Source organism: Gigantopelta aegis, chromosome 3 (assembly GCF_016097555.1).
Source record: "Gigantopelta aegis isolate Gae_Host chromosome 3, Gae_host_genome, whole genome shotgun sequence".
NCBI lineage: Eukaryota > Metazoa > Mollusca > Gastropoda > Neomphalida > Peltospiridae > Gigantopelta > Gigantopelta aegis.
The window spans coordinates 91,572,291-91,585,501 of NC_054701.1; the positions used below are offsets into that span (position 1 = coordinate 91,572,291).

Genomic DNA, 13,211 nt, shown 5'->3' on the forward strand with positions numbered 1-13,211 from the left:
ACTAGGCCAAATGCCTTAATTGTCCCCTCCTTTAAAGGAAGGGACAATCAAGGCATTTTATTAATTAACTATACGATTATACTTGTTGATATTAAGCAATAATGTGCATTATATATCGTTGAATATGCATACCAGGCCAAATGCCTTAATTGTCCCCTCCATTTTGTATCATCGCAGTTAATACGCCCTCTGGCGAGCTGGTGGCTACGTAATACCTAACGTGTCACGTCCAGAATTAGTCTTCGAACTGAAGAAACAAAACATACCTGATTTTTGCGGATACATCGCAATATTCTGTAATAATAGTCATCCCAGTAAGCCAGCAACAATTATATGTTATTTTTAATACAAAATAAACCACCATTGTCAAAGTGTTGAAATAACTGTATTATGGTTTGTACATAAATTAACACACGTACTGAAATAATAATCAGTATTTTCTTAGTTAATTGGTCTTTTCTTTCCATGGCCTGTACCTGTGGTTCCTGATTGGCAGGTGTATATTTAGATGGTCCCCATACACTGTGTCTAGACACACTAAAAAGACTCTTTTATTAAGATCACAGGGTATTGTGTGTTAACCGCACGGATACCCCTCTAATCATAATTGTAGGCCCATTACATCATTTGATTTCTTTGGTTACATTTACAAATAAAAACTCATGACGGTAAAGCCACATATTGTATTAGGGGAGGGAGTATGATTATGCTGCAATCGTAAAATTTATTTTGGGATTCCATATCAGTCTTATGGAAGCACAGAATCTTTCTAAATTTGTAGCCTGGAGGCATGTACATACATGTATATTTATACATGCTGCATTACTGAGAAGAAAAAATATTGTTAATAAAATAATTTTAATTTAAAAAATAATAATAATAATAATAATAATAATATATATATATATATATATATATATATCCCTACACAATCAGTGTCAATCTATTAGAAATTTGTTTTTGCTTGGAATTTTGTTTTGTTTGTTATGAGTACTAGTCATCTGAATTTTGAAACTGAAATTTAATCTAAGTTTTTCATTGTGTTTTAATATTATACAAGAAATATCAACTCTTTATAGAGACTATCCTGAGTGTGTAGCTGTTTTAAAAGGTTTTTGGCAAATAAAATATGTTTACATCATTATACAATGTAATTACAATTTACTTCTATTTTTTTGCTTAGAATATGAGTATCTCTATAACCAATGCATCTGAACATCATACCGGCCTTGGTGGCGTTGTGATTAGGCCATCGGTCTAGAGGCTGGTAGGTACTGGGTTCAGATCCCAGTTGAGGCATGGGATTTTTAATCCAGATACAACTCCAAACCCTGAGTGAGTGTTCCGCAAGGCTCAATAGGTAGGTGTAAACCACTTGCACCGACCAGTGATCCATAACTGGTTCAACAAAGGCCATGTTTTGTGCTATCCTGCCTGTGGGAAGCGCAAATAAAAGATCCCTTGCTGCCTGTTGTAAAAGAGTAGCCTATATGGCGACAGCAGGTTTTCTCTAAAAAACAATGTCAGAATGACCATATGTTTGACGTCCAATAGCCAATGATAAGTTAAAAAATCAATGTGCTCTAGTGGCTTTGTTAAATAAAACAAACTTTACTTTTTTACTGAACATCATAATGTTTTTTAATATCTATTTCTATATTCATTTTTAAAATTTTATTTAGTATGTACTAATTTATTATTTCTTCCAATAGTAAACAAATTTTAAATAATTTTGGCCAAAGGTAATTCTAAATGTATTTATCAGTAAAATGTTTTATATTTAAAATATGTTAAAGTAAGATAGCATTTACAATGAAATATGAAAAAAACCCACCAGGAAATAGCAAGGTATGTGTTTATTTTTGTTGGTCGAAAAAAGATGGAAGTCTTGCTTTGGCTTTAAAAATTATAATGAAAATACATGTATTCAAATATAATTGTATAACAAATAGTAAATAATATCAGTTCATGGGCATCACCAGACTTTTAAAAAGTTTTTTCTCTGTTATAAACTATTTTAGTACTAAAATATATTACTAATACATGTACTTTTTTTCTTTTTTTTAAAGTAAAAAAAAACAATGCAAAAAAGAAAACACTTTGCACCTCAATCCCTCTCACCCAGTAACACACCAGCAGGTCATGTGTAAAATATATTGTCTCATTATATATAAAACAATATTCTTATTTACTTCAAACAAAGCCAGTGTCATGGAAAAGAAGAAAAAAAAACCCAACACCGTAGAGCAGCCAACAACTCAGTCTTAATAGATTTATTGCACCACTATAGTTTGAAAAAAATCTTTGAACTAAGTCTAGATACATAATGCTTGACCTTGCTTTCCAGTGGAGCCCCACGAGCATAGCACCAGCTGTTAGTGTCTAATACCGCTCTGACGTGACATACCACAACTACTGAGCATACACTGGATCACAGACCCGGTACCTGCTGGAATTGTTTTAAAATGTCACAATACGCAACCTTAAAACACGGCCCCACTTACAACAAACGAGACAGACAGACACAAGATACAGAAACAAGACGTGACTAATATTTTTATATATTCCAACAAAATGACTACTGCCAGCATAAACTTATGAGGTAAGACAGAATTATAGATATATTTATAGAAATGGACATGTTATTTGCCAAATAATTATTAAGAGGAAGGGAATATTCTCTTACTGTACATCTCTGTATAGGTTTTTCGGTGTTTTATTGGTTGTTTGTTTGGGGGTTTTGGGGGGTGGAACATACATCTAATATGAGTTATGCAGAACTATATAATAAAAAAAAGATAGAGCGAGAGACACAAACAGAGAGACACGGGAGACAGGGAGAGAGACAGGGGAGACAGAGAGAGAGACGGGGGAGAGACACAGAGAGAGAGAGAGAGAGAGAGAGAGAGAGAGAGAGAGAGAGAGAGAGAGAGAGAGAGAGAGAGAGAGAGAGAGAGAGAGAGAGAGGGAGGGAGGGAGGGAGGGAGGGAGGGAGAGAGAGGGAGAGAGAGAGAGGAGGGGAGAGAGAAACTTGTGTGCTCAGTATCGTCAATATCATATACATGTATTAGGAATAAAAATTGTATTATGCAAGCCTCTGGCAAACAATTATAATACATATGTTGACATAATTTCACTTGAGATCCATTTCTTTATGTGGTTGAATTTATTGTACAGTTTATTATTATTGTTTATTAAACTTGTATTAAAGTGATATTTTTCACATTTTTGTAATCACATTTGATTTAGATTATGAAATATACATTTATTTATCTTACTTTTACTCTGACAAAACTGTTAGTTCCATATAGAACTGATGTTAATTTTTTTTTTTTTTTTCATAAATGATGAGACAAAAAAGAAGTTGAAGTTTAAAAAGATGTTAATCAACTGTTTTACCATCGATCACATTTAACATATCAGAAAACTTACAATTAGACAAGTTGGTGTCCCATGTCCGGCGATTAATCTTAGTACATATCAGCCTCAAGGCTGGGGTCGAATATTACCAGACACAACATGGTGTGACCGTACCAGTGGTGCAGCACTGGCTGGAACACAAGAACATAAAATGGATCTATGTCCACCAAGAAGGTCAATCCTAAACTCATCACACCTAAAGGTAGAACTTAATTGCATCCCACTTCAATGCAACAGATAAACATCCTAACGGTAAATTAATAAACTGCCCTTTATCAAGGTAATTATTAAATATATGCATGGTCTATCAAACTCAATTATTTCACCTTTTACACAAAGAAAATAAGATTAGGGACCTAATTCCTAAACTTTGCATCTCGTAGTGCAATGTAAAAATATATAAAAGATGGGTGTGATGTTGATAAAACAGTTTTGTGAATCAGGCCCCTGTTTATCACAATCCACAACAGTGTTTATTTTGTCTCAAGAAAATCATTCTGCCAATTATATTGCACCTTGGGTGGAAACGTTAATACCAAGCTACATCCTGTACTATCAACATTTTAATGCAACTAAAAGCAGAATCAGTTAACATCCGACACTGAGAAATATCATTCCTATGATTAAAAATACCTTACTATACACACCACAGAAGATCCCAGTAATAATCAGTTAAGAAAATGTCTATTTTACGATAGCCAGCTTCTTTATCCACTCATATAGATCAACTACATTTTCACAATGTTAGTGTTAGTCTCATGGGTATTGTATACTCTATTCAGACTACATTGTATTCACATGTGGTTGGAAAACTTTAAAATTACACACAGATCTAAAGGCCAAAGAGGTAATTCAAAATGTGTTGTCAGTCCCTTGCGAAAACATTAATCTGAATTCTGATGTTAGTCACAGTTACAAGTTATTGTAAATGTCTACAAGCCTTGCAAGGAAAGAATCATTATTCCATCATTGTAATAGCAATTAAAAATAGAATAACACTTTAAATGCAGAAATTTGTTTATTATTAAGAAAGAAATGTTTTATTTAACGATGCACTCAACACATTTTAATTACGGTTATATGGTGTCAGACATATGGTTAAAAGAAAGAAAGAAATGTTTTATTTAACGACGCACTCAACACATTTTATTTACGGTTATATGGCGTCAGACATATGGTTAAGGACCACACAGATTTTGAGAGGAAACCCGCTGTCACCACTACATGGGCTACTCTTCCAATTGGCAGCAAGGGATCTTTTATATGCACCATCCCACAGACAGGATAGCACATACCACGGCCTTTGATATACCAGTCGTGGTGTACTGGCTGTGACGAGAAATAGCCCAATGGGCCCACCGACAGGGATCGATCCCAGACGACCGCGCATCGAGCAAGCACTGTAACACTGAGCTACGTCCCGCCCTTGTTTATTATTAATACACAGTCACTATTTTAAAATGTGTTTTATAGATTAAAAGTCAACATTTCAGTACTGCTACAGATCTAGTTTTAAAATTTGGGGCAAGATCTAGCTCGGGCACTCGCCAAATTCATCAACTGCAAATTTTAAAAACAATCAGTGCATTTTATTTTAATTTGGCTGAATAATTTTATGTAATAATTAATATATTATTATAAAATTATAGGGTTTATGCAATTTTTTTAATTTAGTAGATAACTTGGTGACATTTTCTGCTTACACAGAGCTAGCCCTGATCAGGACTTTTCTGACCAACCAGTGACCAGTGATGGTTATATCAAAGGTCTTGGTATGAACTGTCCTGTCTAAGAGAAAGTTTATAATTTGCATTTTGGTAGAAGAAGCAGAGGTTTCTCCTCTCTGAACCAAGTATCAAAATACTCTTAGCCTTCCAAATAATTACGGTCGGAAATGTGCTGAGGTGTCCTTAAACATTTCTTTCCTTTTTCTTTCCAGTTCATTGTGGTCTGTTTACATCATTGTTTGGTTAATATGAACAGCTTTCTGTTGTAATTACTAGTAGTGTTACACCTCCTCTAACAACATGCAAGCGGATCACTCCATGATGTCACTACCTCCCACTCACCACCATAACCATCCCATGTTATAGAGAGGGACGTAGCCCAGTAGTAAAGCTTTCACTTGATGTGCAGTCAGTCTAGGATCGATTCCTGTTGGTGGCTCAATGGACTATTTCTCGTTCCAGCCAGTGCAACATGACTGTTATATCAAAAGCCATGGTATGTGCTATCATGTCAGTAGGATGGTGCATATAAAAGATTCCTTACTACTAATAGAAAAATGTAGCAGGTTTCCTCTCTAAGACTATATGTCAGAATTACCAAATGTTTGACATCCAGTATCCAGATGATTAATAAATCAATGTGCTCTAGTGGTGTCATTAAAAAAAAAAAAAAAACTTTATTCCATGTTATATAACTTGTCACATAACTATTAAAAATACACATTTAAAAATATGCATTATAACAAACATACTAAAGCAAAATGATGAAAGATGAGTGCAAAAACACTGACCAGTCTCCATCTTTTGAATGAGGCAAGTGCAAGCAACTGCTTGCTTCTCATGGAGAGTCCGGAATATCAGTACTATGGGATTCAGACCTGATCATCGCCATGATGGTGGCAAAATCAACTCTTCCTTAGACAGCAATCATTCCCTGAGTACATGAGTTAACATGACCAACATTAGGACGGCCATACTTCAAAGGTCGTGATGTACAGGTTGTGTCAAATCTCTCTTGACTGGTTAAAACCATTGTTCCTAGTTGGTTTATGTGACAATATACCAGTCCACATCCAGGTGCATCAGGTACAGGTGTCATCCTTAGCCTGGCTGTTGGTGGTTGATGGCTGGCAGCAAGCTAAAGGTGCAGGCCAAGTTAAACTATTGTTTTATTGAGCATAGCAGCTGAATCACCAGCTGGGTCATTTGCATTGTTGTCCGGCCAGCATTCAGTAACCTACAGATGACAGTTTCAGGATGGGGAAAAAAAGGTTAAAAGTTTGGTTTGTTTAACGACACTTTTCAGGATGGATGCAGGATGTTCATGACATTATAAAGTAAGAGGCTGTTTGAGAAAAGTAGGAAACTATATTTACTGTATAAGGTGTGTAATTGTAAGCATGAAAGGTAGGCAGTGATGGTGGCAGTTCTACCTGCTAAAAATCCTTATCTTCCGCCTATTAATGCACACTAGGATGTTTAATGTTGTGATAGTTGCATGAATCAAGTGAGCTATGCTTTTAGAAAGACATCTTTCACACCTGGGGATGACAAATTGCACTTAAAGATGGCAGGTGATGTTAATTTATTTCATGATCAACCGTGATAATGCACATTTAATGCAGCTTGCATGTGCAAGTATCTGAATGTATTACAACAGCTATTGATGTTTTATTTTATAATATACACAAGTATATATGTTATTAACATTTTATAAGACAGCTAGAACACCTTAACTCAACCATCACTTTTGGATCAAAGGAAAGCTGAAAAACCACACAGCCACAAATTCCACACAGCTCCCTGGCTATGTTTTGATCACCTTATTTTTATGTTTATATGCTCACGGTTACGTTCACCCTTCACATGGACACTACATGTGCTTACTGTAATTAATCACATGATTCTAGTCTAAGCTCCATCCATTTTTCTGCTCATTTATAGAGAGCTTCTTGTGCTAGTGGGTTTTAGGATGCTGCTTTGGGATCGATCCCCGTCGGTGGGCCCATTGGGCTATTTCTCGTTTCAGCCAGAGTGCCAAGACTGGTATATCAAAGGTTGTGATATGTGCTATCCTGTCTGTGGGATGGTGCATATAAAACATCCCTTGCTACTAATGGAAAAAATGTAACAGGTTTCCTCTCTAAGACTGTCAAAATTACCAAATGTTTGACATTCAATAGCCAATGATTAATAAATCAATGTGCTCTAGTGGTGTCGTTAAACAAAACAAACTTTATACGGTGATACATTTCAAATGTTTTTCAGAATAAATTCACATCTACATATGCCAACTCCCAATATTTTCCATCTACTGGTAGAAAACTACATTTTTGCACTCATTCATAAACATAATACATATATACATGTATGTCCTGAAATCTACATCATTAGTAACAACATTCTTCAGACCATAATATCTCTAATTAGACACACCTGAATTGTAATTTTCTTACTCCTCCTCACATGCAGGTCGGACGAGTTCACTCTACGACGGTGCTGTAACCTGGGACTACAGGTATTCTTAATAGCTGTGGCCATTTTGTAATCCACTTTGAACAGGTTATTTTATTACAGGTCCATCAAGTCTGATTGGCAGCAGCGTCTGACAGACACTAGTGACAGTGAACAGGACTGGGTTAGACGCCCCACTGTGCAGCATTAATGATGGACCTTCTTGGTGGCAAGTCCTTGAACCGTTTGATCAAGCACAGACTCTCATTATTCAGCGGCTACCAGTCATGTATCATCCGATAAAATGACTTCTTATAATTGGCACACAGATTCGGGTACAATAACACGCTTCAGCACACAAGGTAACACTAATGCATTCATACATGTCCATTTAGTTTACAGGCACATATTGTATATATGTATGTAGATTTTGTTTGCAAGCCATTTTATTACAGGTAACCTTCACTTATATTGATACAGGTATTATGAGTAGACAGTATGTATGTGTTAAACAGCTAATGTTAAGCTTTAAAAATTAGCTTCTTTGTTTCTGGTTACTTAATAATGATCAGTTTATGTGATGTTATATGATTCTGAATATTAAGATGGTCACTCAAGACAGGCAATCACTTAAAAAGTTTTACTACTCAGCATTTTAATAAAACTTATTTTAAATTATAATTTAGTTTTATTATATAAATACAAGACTATTACTGGTCTACACGTATTTACATAAATGCCAGTCTATTAAGAGATTAGTAAGAGATTTTAAATCTTAAAACATAATAACATGACACTGACTGATACCACTGTATGACACACCACACCACTAAGGCCTGGTAACTACGTGTACACATATACAGGTAGCTACACATGTATTCAGTCAAGTGCATTAACAGATACTTGTGCAGCTATGCAATCGGGTACCTGTATTTTGGACACGTTGAACATGTAAGTATAATAACATTTACTGGTAGTCAAGATTATGAATGGTGATAATACATGTACATGTATGCACTTTCAATCTGTCACAGTGGAAACTCAAAGCATTAAACTGATTACTGATTAAACAAATTACCATCTAAAGGGGCATAATTAGTATTGTTCCACACAGGACAGTACTTTCATTTCATTTCAACTTATTTCCGTGCTTATATCCAATTAAGGTTCAAGCATGTTGTCTTGGGCACACACCTCAGCTATCTGGGCTGTCTGTCCAGGACAGAGGGTTAGTTGTTAGTGGTTTAAGAGAGAAGAGTGTGTAGTTGTCTTACTTTAAGGAGGTGGACCTCACCTCTCAAGCTGAAATATCAGCTTTTGAAAGATAAAGAATAAGATATTTTAATTTGGCCAAAAATATTTTTTGAATTTCATGGAATATGCCAAAACAAATTAGGTAGGGTATGTTTGTTTCAATCACTACTACTGCTACTACTGCCACCACTACAACTACCAGTACTACTACCACTACTACTACTACTACTACTACCACTACTACTACCGCTGATACTACCACTACTACTACTACCACTACTACTACTGCTACTACCACTACTGCCACCACTACAACTACTACTACTACTACTACTACCACTACTGCTACTACTACTACTACTACCGCTACTACTGCTACTACTGCCACCACTACAACTACCAGTACTACTACCGCTACTACAACTACTACTACTACTACTACCGCTACTACTACTACTACCACTACTACTACCGCTACTACTACTACTACCGCTACTACTACTACTGCTACTACCACTACTACTACTACCACTACTACTACCACTACTACTACTACTGCTACTACCACTACTGCCACCACTACAACTACTACTACTACTACTACTACCACTACTACTACTACCACTACTACTACCTGCTACTACTACTACTACTACTACCACTACTACTACTACCACTATTACTGCTACGACTACTACTACTACTACTACTACTACTACTACTACTGCCACCACTACAACTACCAGTACTACTACCACTACTACCGCTACTACTACTACTACCACTACTACTAACGCTACTACTACTACTGCTACTACCACTACTACTACTACTACTGCTACTACCACTACTACTACTACTACTACTACTACTACTACTGCTACTACCACTACTACTATTACCACTACTGCTACTACCACTACTGCCACCACTACAACTACTACTACTACCACTACTACTACTACCGCTGCTACTACTACTACTACTACTGCTACTACCACTACTACTACCTCTACTACTACTACTGCTACTACTACTATCACCACTACGTATGACATTCACTCCCATACAGGTCCAAATAAATATTAAAATGTATACATGTACTTTTACCACCTAAATATTAATTTTTAAAAAGTAATAAAAATTAGGGTTTGACCTTTTTTCTATGGAGTGTCAGGTTCCCATGAAGACACAATTTCTGGGTTTCTTTATTCCATACTGTCACTAATACTGATTATATGTTTGATAATAACATATTATGTGATTATACGCTCTGATTCACATCTTAAGTCTGTACAAAGCTGATTGAGTGCATGACAAGGTACATGACAAACCACAAGCCAAGAGCCCTCAATACATTCATTGTACACGTATGCAATGTACAATGTAAGTTCACGTATGTAGGACTATTAAAGTCAAAATGTATTGTGGGATAACATCTTATCTTTCTAACTGAATGTTGTCAACAGTTTGATGTGTAGTTGTGTAACGAAATGTAGTATATACATCCTGGTAAGTATTTTCTTTGTAAAATTACTTTTAAAACAATGAGTTCAAGTATTCAAGTGTAACTAAATTTTAAAAGAAATTACCATTTGACATTTAATTAAAATTGGTCTTTTATTTCTCTAATGATCAAAATACACTTATAAGTCATATAACTGTATCCTATTTCAAGTACCTCAGTGTTAAATTCTTCATATGATTGTTAAAACAATTTAATATTACGTATAAACTTGTGTAGCGAATCATGACACGATACTGAACTAAATGTTCCCTGAAAATGAAATGGCCTGAAACTTTTTCCACCAGGCATGTATTTCCATAATTCTACTCACAATTTTAGTTGTAATCTATGTAAATGTGGAGAGATTTATTTGGAACCCTATGTAGCGATTTGGTAGTGATGTCAATATAAATAAAGTGTTGTTATCCTCTTCAGATATTTTTGTTTAATTCAGACAAAAATCTGCCTCCCTCACCCCTACAAAAATGGAAGCCTGGAAGCCTATGCATAACAACAAGGTACTTGTAACAATGTACAACAGAACATATTTCTCAAACTCAGCCGTTGCATAATACACAATTGTTCTTACCAGATGCATTCTGCTTGATGTGGGGCTCTTCCTGGATATTTGGTTTACGTAATGTAGTTAAATCAGTTTAAAGAGATCAACCGTCCGTATATCATACATGTGCAGAGAGTATGGATCATACTGCACGTATGTGAAACTTTATCAAGTCCTATTTTCAACCACAACAGACAAGAACAAGATTCTGCTCCATACATCTGCTAAATGTTGAACTTCCTGCAAATATCAATTTCACTGTGCTCCATGGTTGATAATGCACACAATCACCAGAGAATACGCTTCAATTCAAAGACAGAGGTTTACACCAGGAGCCCAAGTACAGTACATCTGCTTCGTTTCCTACAGATACTTGGAGCTGTGTAGCCCAGAGTAATGATAATATCCAGCTAATATTTCCGCTAATTTCAGACAAATTCATTTTCATCTGGCTCTTTTCCCTGTCTGACCGACCATCATTGATTTCTTACATTAACAATGGAAAGAGCTCATGTACAGTCAAACCTGTGTAAAGCAGCTACCTAAACGGCTTATTAGAAGGTGGTCTCCTAACACAAGTGGATGCTCAATGCAGATCATATATACCTGTAAGTGATTGTTTTGGACAATTTAGTACTGTGGCCTCTGAGACAGGTGGCTATTCAATACAGGTCAGTGTACTGTATTTGGATTATTTAGGACAATTTAGTCATACAGTCTCTTAAGACAGGTGGCTTCTTAATACAGGTCAGTATACCATATGATACCATATTACTAAATTATCTAAAATAATCAGTTACAGGTATATACCTGTAACTGATTATTTTAGACAATTAAGTAATATGGTATCTTAAGACAAGTGGCTGCTTAATACAGGTCAGTGTACTGTAAATTTATTATTTTGACAATACAGTAATATGGTCTTGTAAAACAAGTGGCTGCTTAGTGCATCAAGGGAAACAAAATAAAATTTTAGGAAACAGGAATTATGTTAACACAATTTATAAATACTTGTTGTTCGGCCATTTACTTTTATTTGAATAACCAGTAAATCATCTAATCCTAATTAGCATGTGCAGTAGGGAAATTAAAAAATAATCTTCATTGCTAAATTACTTTGTTTACTAGACACATGGCTCTGTACATGAAGCAAAGGATCATAGCAAACAAAAACTAAAATGTGTCACAAACATGAATGGAAAACATTAATTTTATGAAATGTGGTTTGTAAAGTTTTGGAATACATAAATAAAGTTCCAGTGATCCAGAAGTTTGCAAGTTTTTACTTTAGAATGTAACAGTTCATGTAAATTTAAAGTTGCATAACCGACATGTTAATGGAATGATGGTTCACATGAAATATTGTACCCTGAATTTGGACACGACAACACAATGTTTTCCCAAGACAGTTGATTGCTTATTATACGTGTAGGTTGTTGTACTAAATAACTACTCGGTACATTACATTGTAATTATCAATTTGGTGACGTTTACATTTTAACAATTAAGTTATGTTAAGTTCTGAGGAAAGCAATGACTCGTAAAAACAATTCAGGAGAGTTTTTTTCAGCTCATTATGAACTGGCATATTATATTGTAGATTCACTAAAAGTTCCACATATAATCACATGTACATGTACATTTTCTGCTGGGTACAAACTGTTTTCTATGGTAGTTGACTGGACCTAGCTGAGCACAAACAAATCATTGCAAAAAACAAAGAAGGCAGTCATCAGTACAAATTAAAAGAAAAGCGGTAAGAAGAATGGAAAATTGTTAAAACGGCCTTGCATATTATAATGTAGATTATACATTTTCTGCTAGGTACAATTTGTTTTTCTAATGTCAAATTAAAATCTAAGTGTATTAATTATTAATGTATACATGTACTGTCTCTGTTTGTGCAACATTAATGTAATATTGTCTGTAAAAAGAGAAGAATGTCCCTTTAAATGAGCAATAGGCTGGGACCACCATATTGTTTACATTTCACAAGTCTTGTTGACACCTGGCCAGCACACATTCAAGCTGAGTTTGTATTCCACACCATTCCCAACAACAAAGTGTTATCAAGTCAACCTGTTATATTCCACCATTTTCAGCACTAAGATTTTGTTGTTTACAATTGTAGTAGAACTAGAGGAGTAGAACCATCTTCCCAACATCAACTAAATTTTTAATGTGCAATGTTGCATGATGAGTATTTTTACTACATTGTGTATATACACACTGTCTGGGAATTAGAGGAAGGGAGGCAACCACTGAAAAAGTGTTGAATTAATATTGT

General features: G+C 35.2%; 1 protein-coding gene and 1 long non-coding RNA gene across 7 annotated transcripts in view; one reads left to right on the forward strand and one right to left on the reverse strand.

The window, feature by feature from the left end:
• Nucleotides 1-13,211, reverse strand: part of LOC121369334 (unconventional myosin-XVIIIa-like) — a 115,744-nt gene that overhangs the window by 95,193 nt on the left and 7,340 nt on the right. Inside the window, exon 1 of one of the 2 annotated variants that reach the window (XM_041494327.1) lies at nt 7,584-7,708. The exons of the other annotated variant lie outside the window; for it this stretch is intronic. Coding sequence (XP_041350261.1) covers nt 7,584-7,688 — 105 coding nt within the window. The 5' untranslated portion in view covers nt 7,689-7,708. Of the gene's footprint in view, nt 1-7,583; nt 7,709-13,211 lie in introns of those variants that run through there. 2 annotated transcript variants of the gene reach the window in all.
• The window catches only part of LOC121369335, a 28,648-nt gene that overhangs the window by 12,438 nt on the left and 2,999 nt on the right, over nt 1-13,211 (forward strand). Inside the window, exons 2-4 of one of the 5 annotated variants that reach the window (XR_005957605.1) lie at nt 2,348-2,602; nt 7,725-7,963; nt 10,817-10,880. This is a non-coding gene — a long non-coding RNA (uncharacterized LOC121369335). Of the gene's footprint in view, nt 1-2,347; nt 2,603-5,863; nt 6,532-7,724; nt 7,964-10,816; nt 10,881-13,211 lie in introns of those variants that run through there. The other 4 variants (XR_005957604.1, XR_005957606.1, XR_005957608.1 and 1 more) reach the window with 4 other exon arrangements.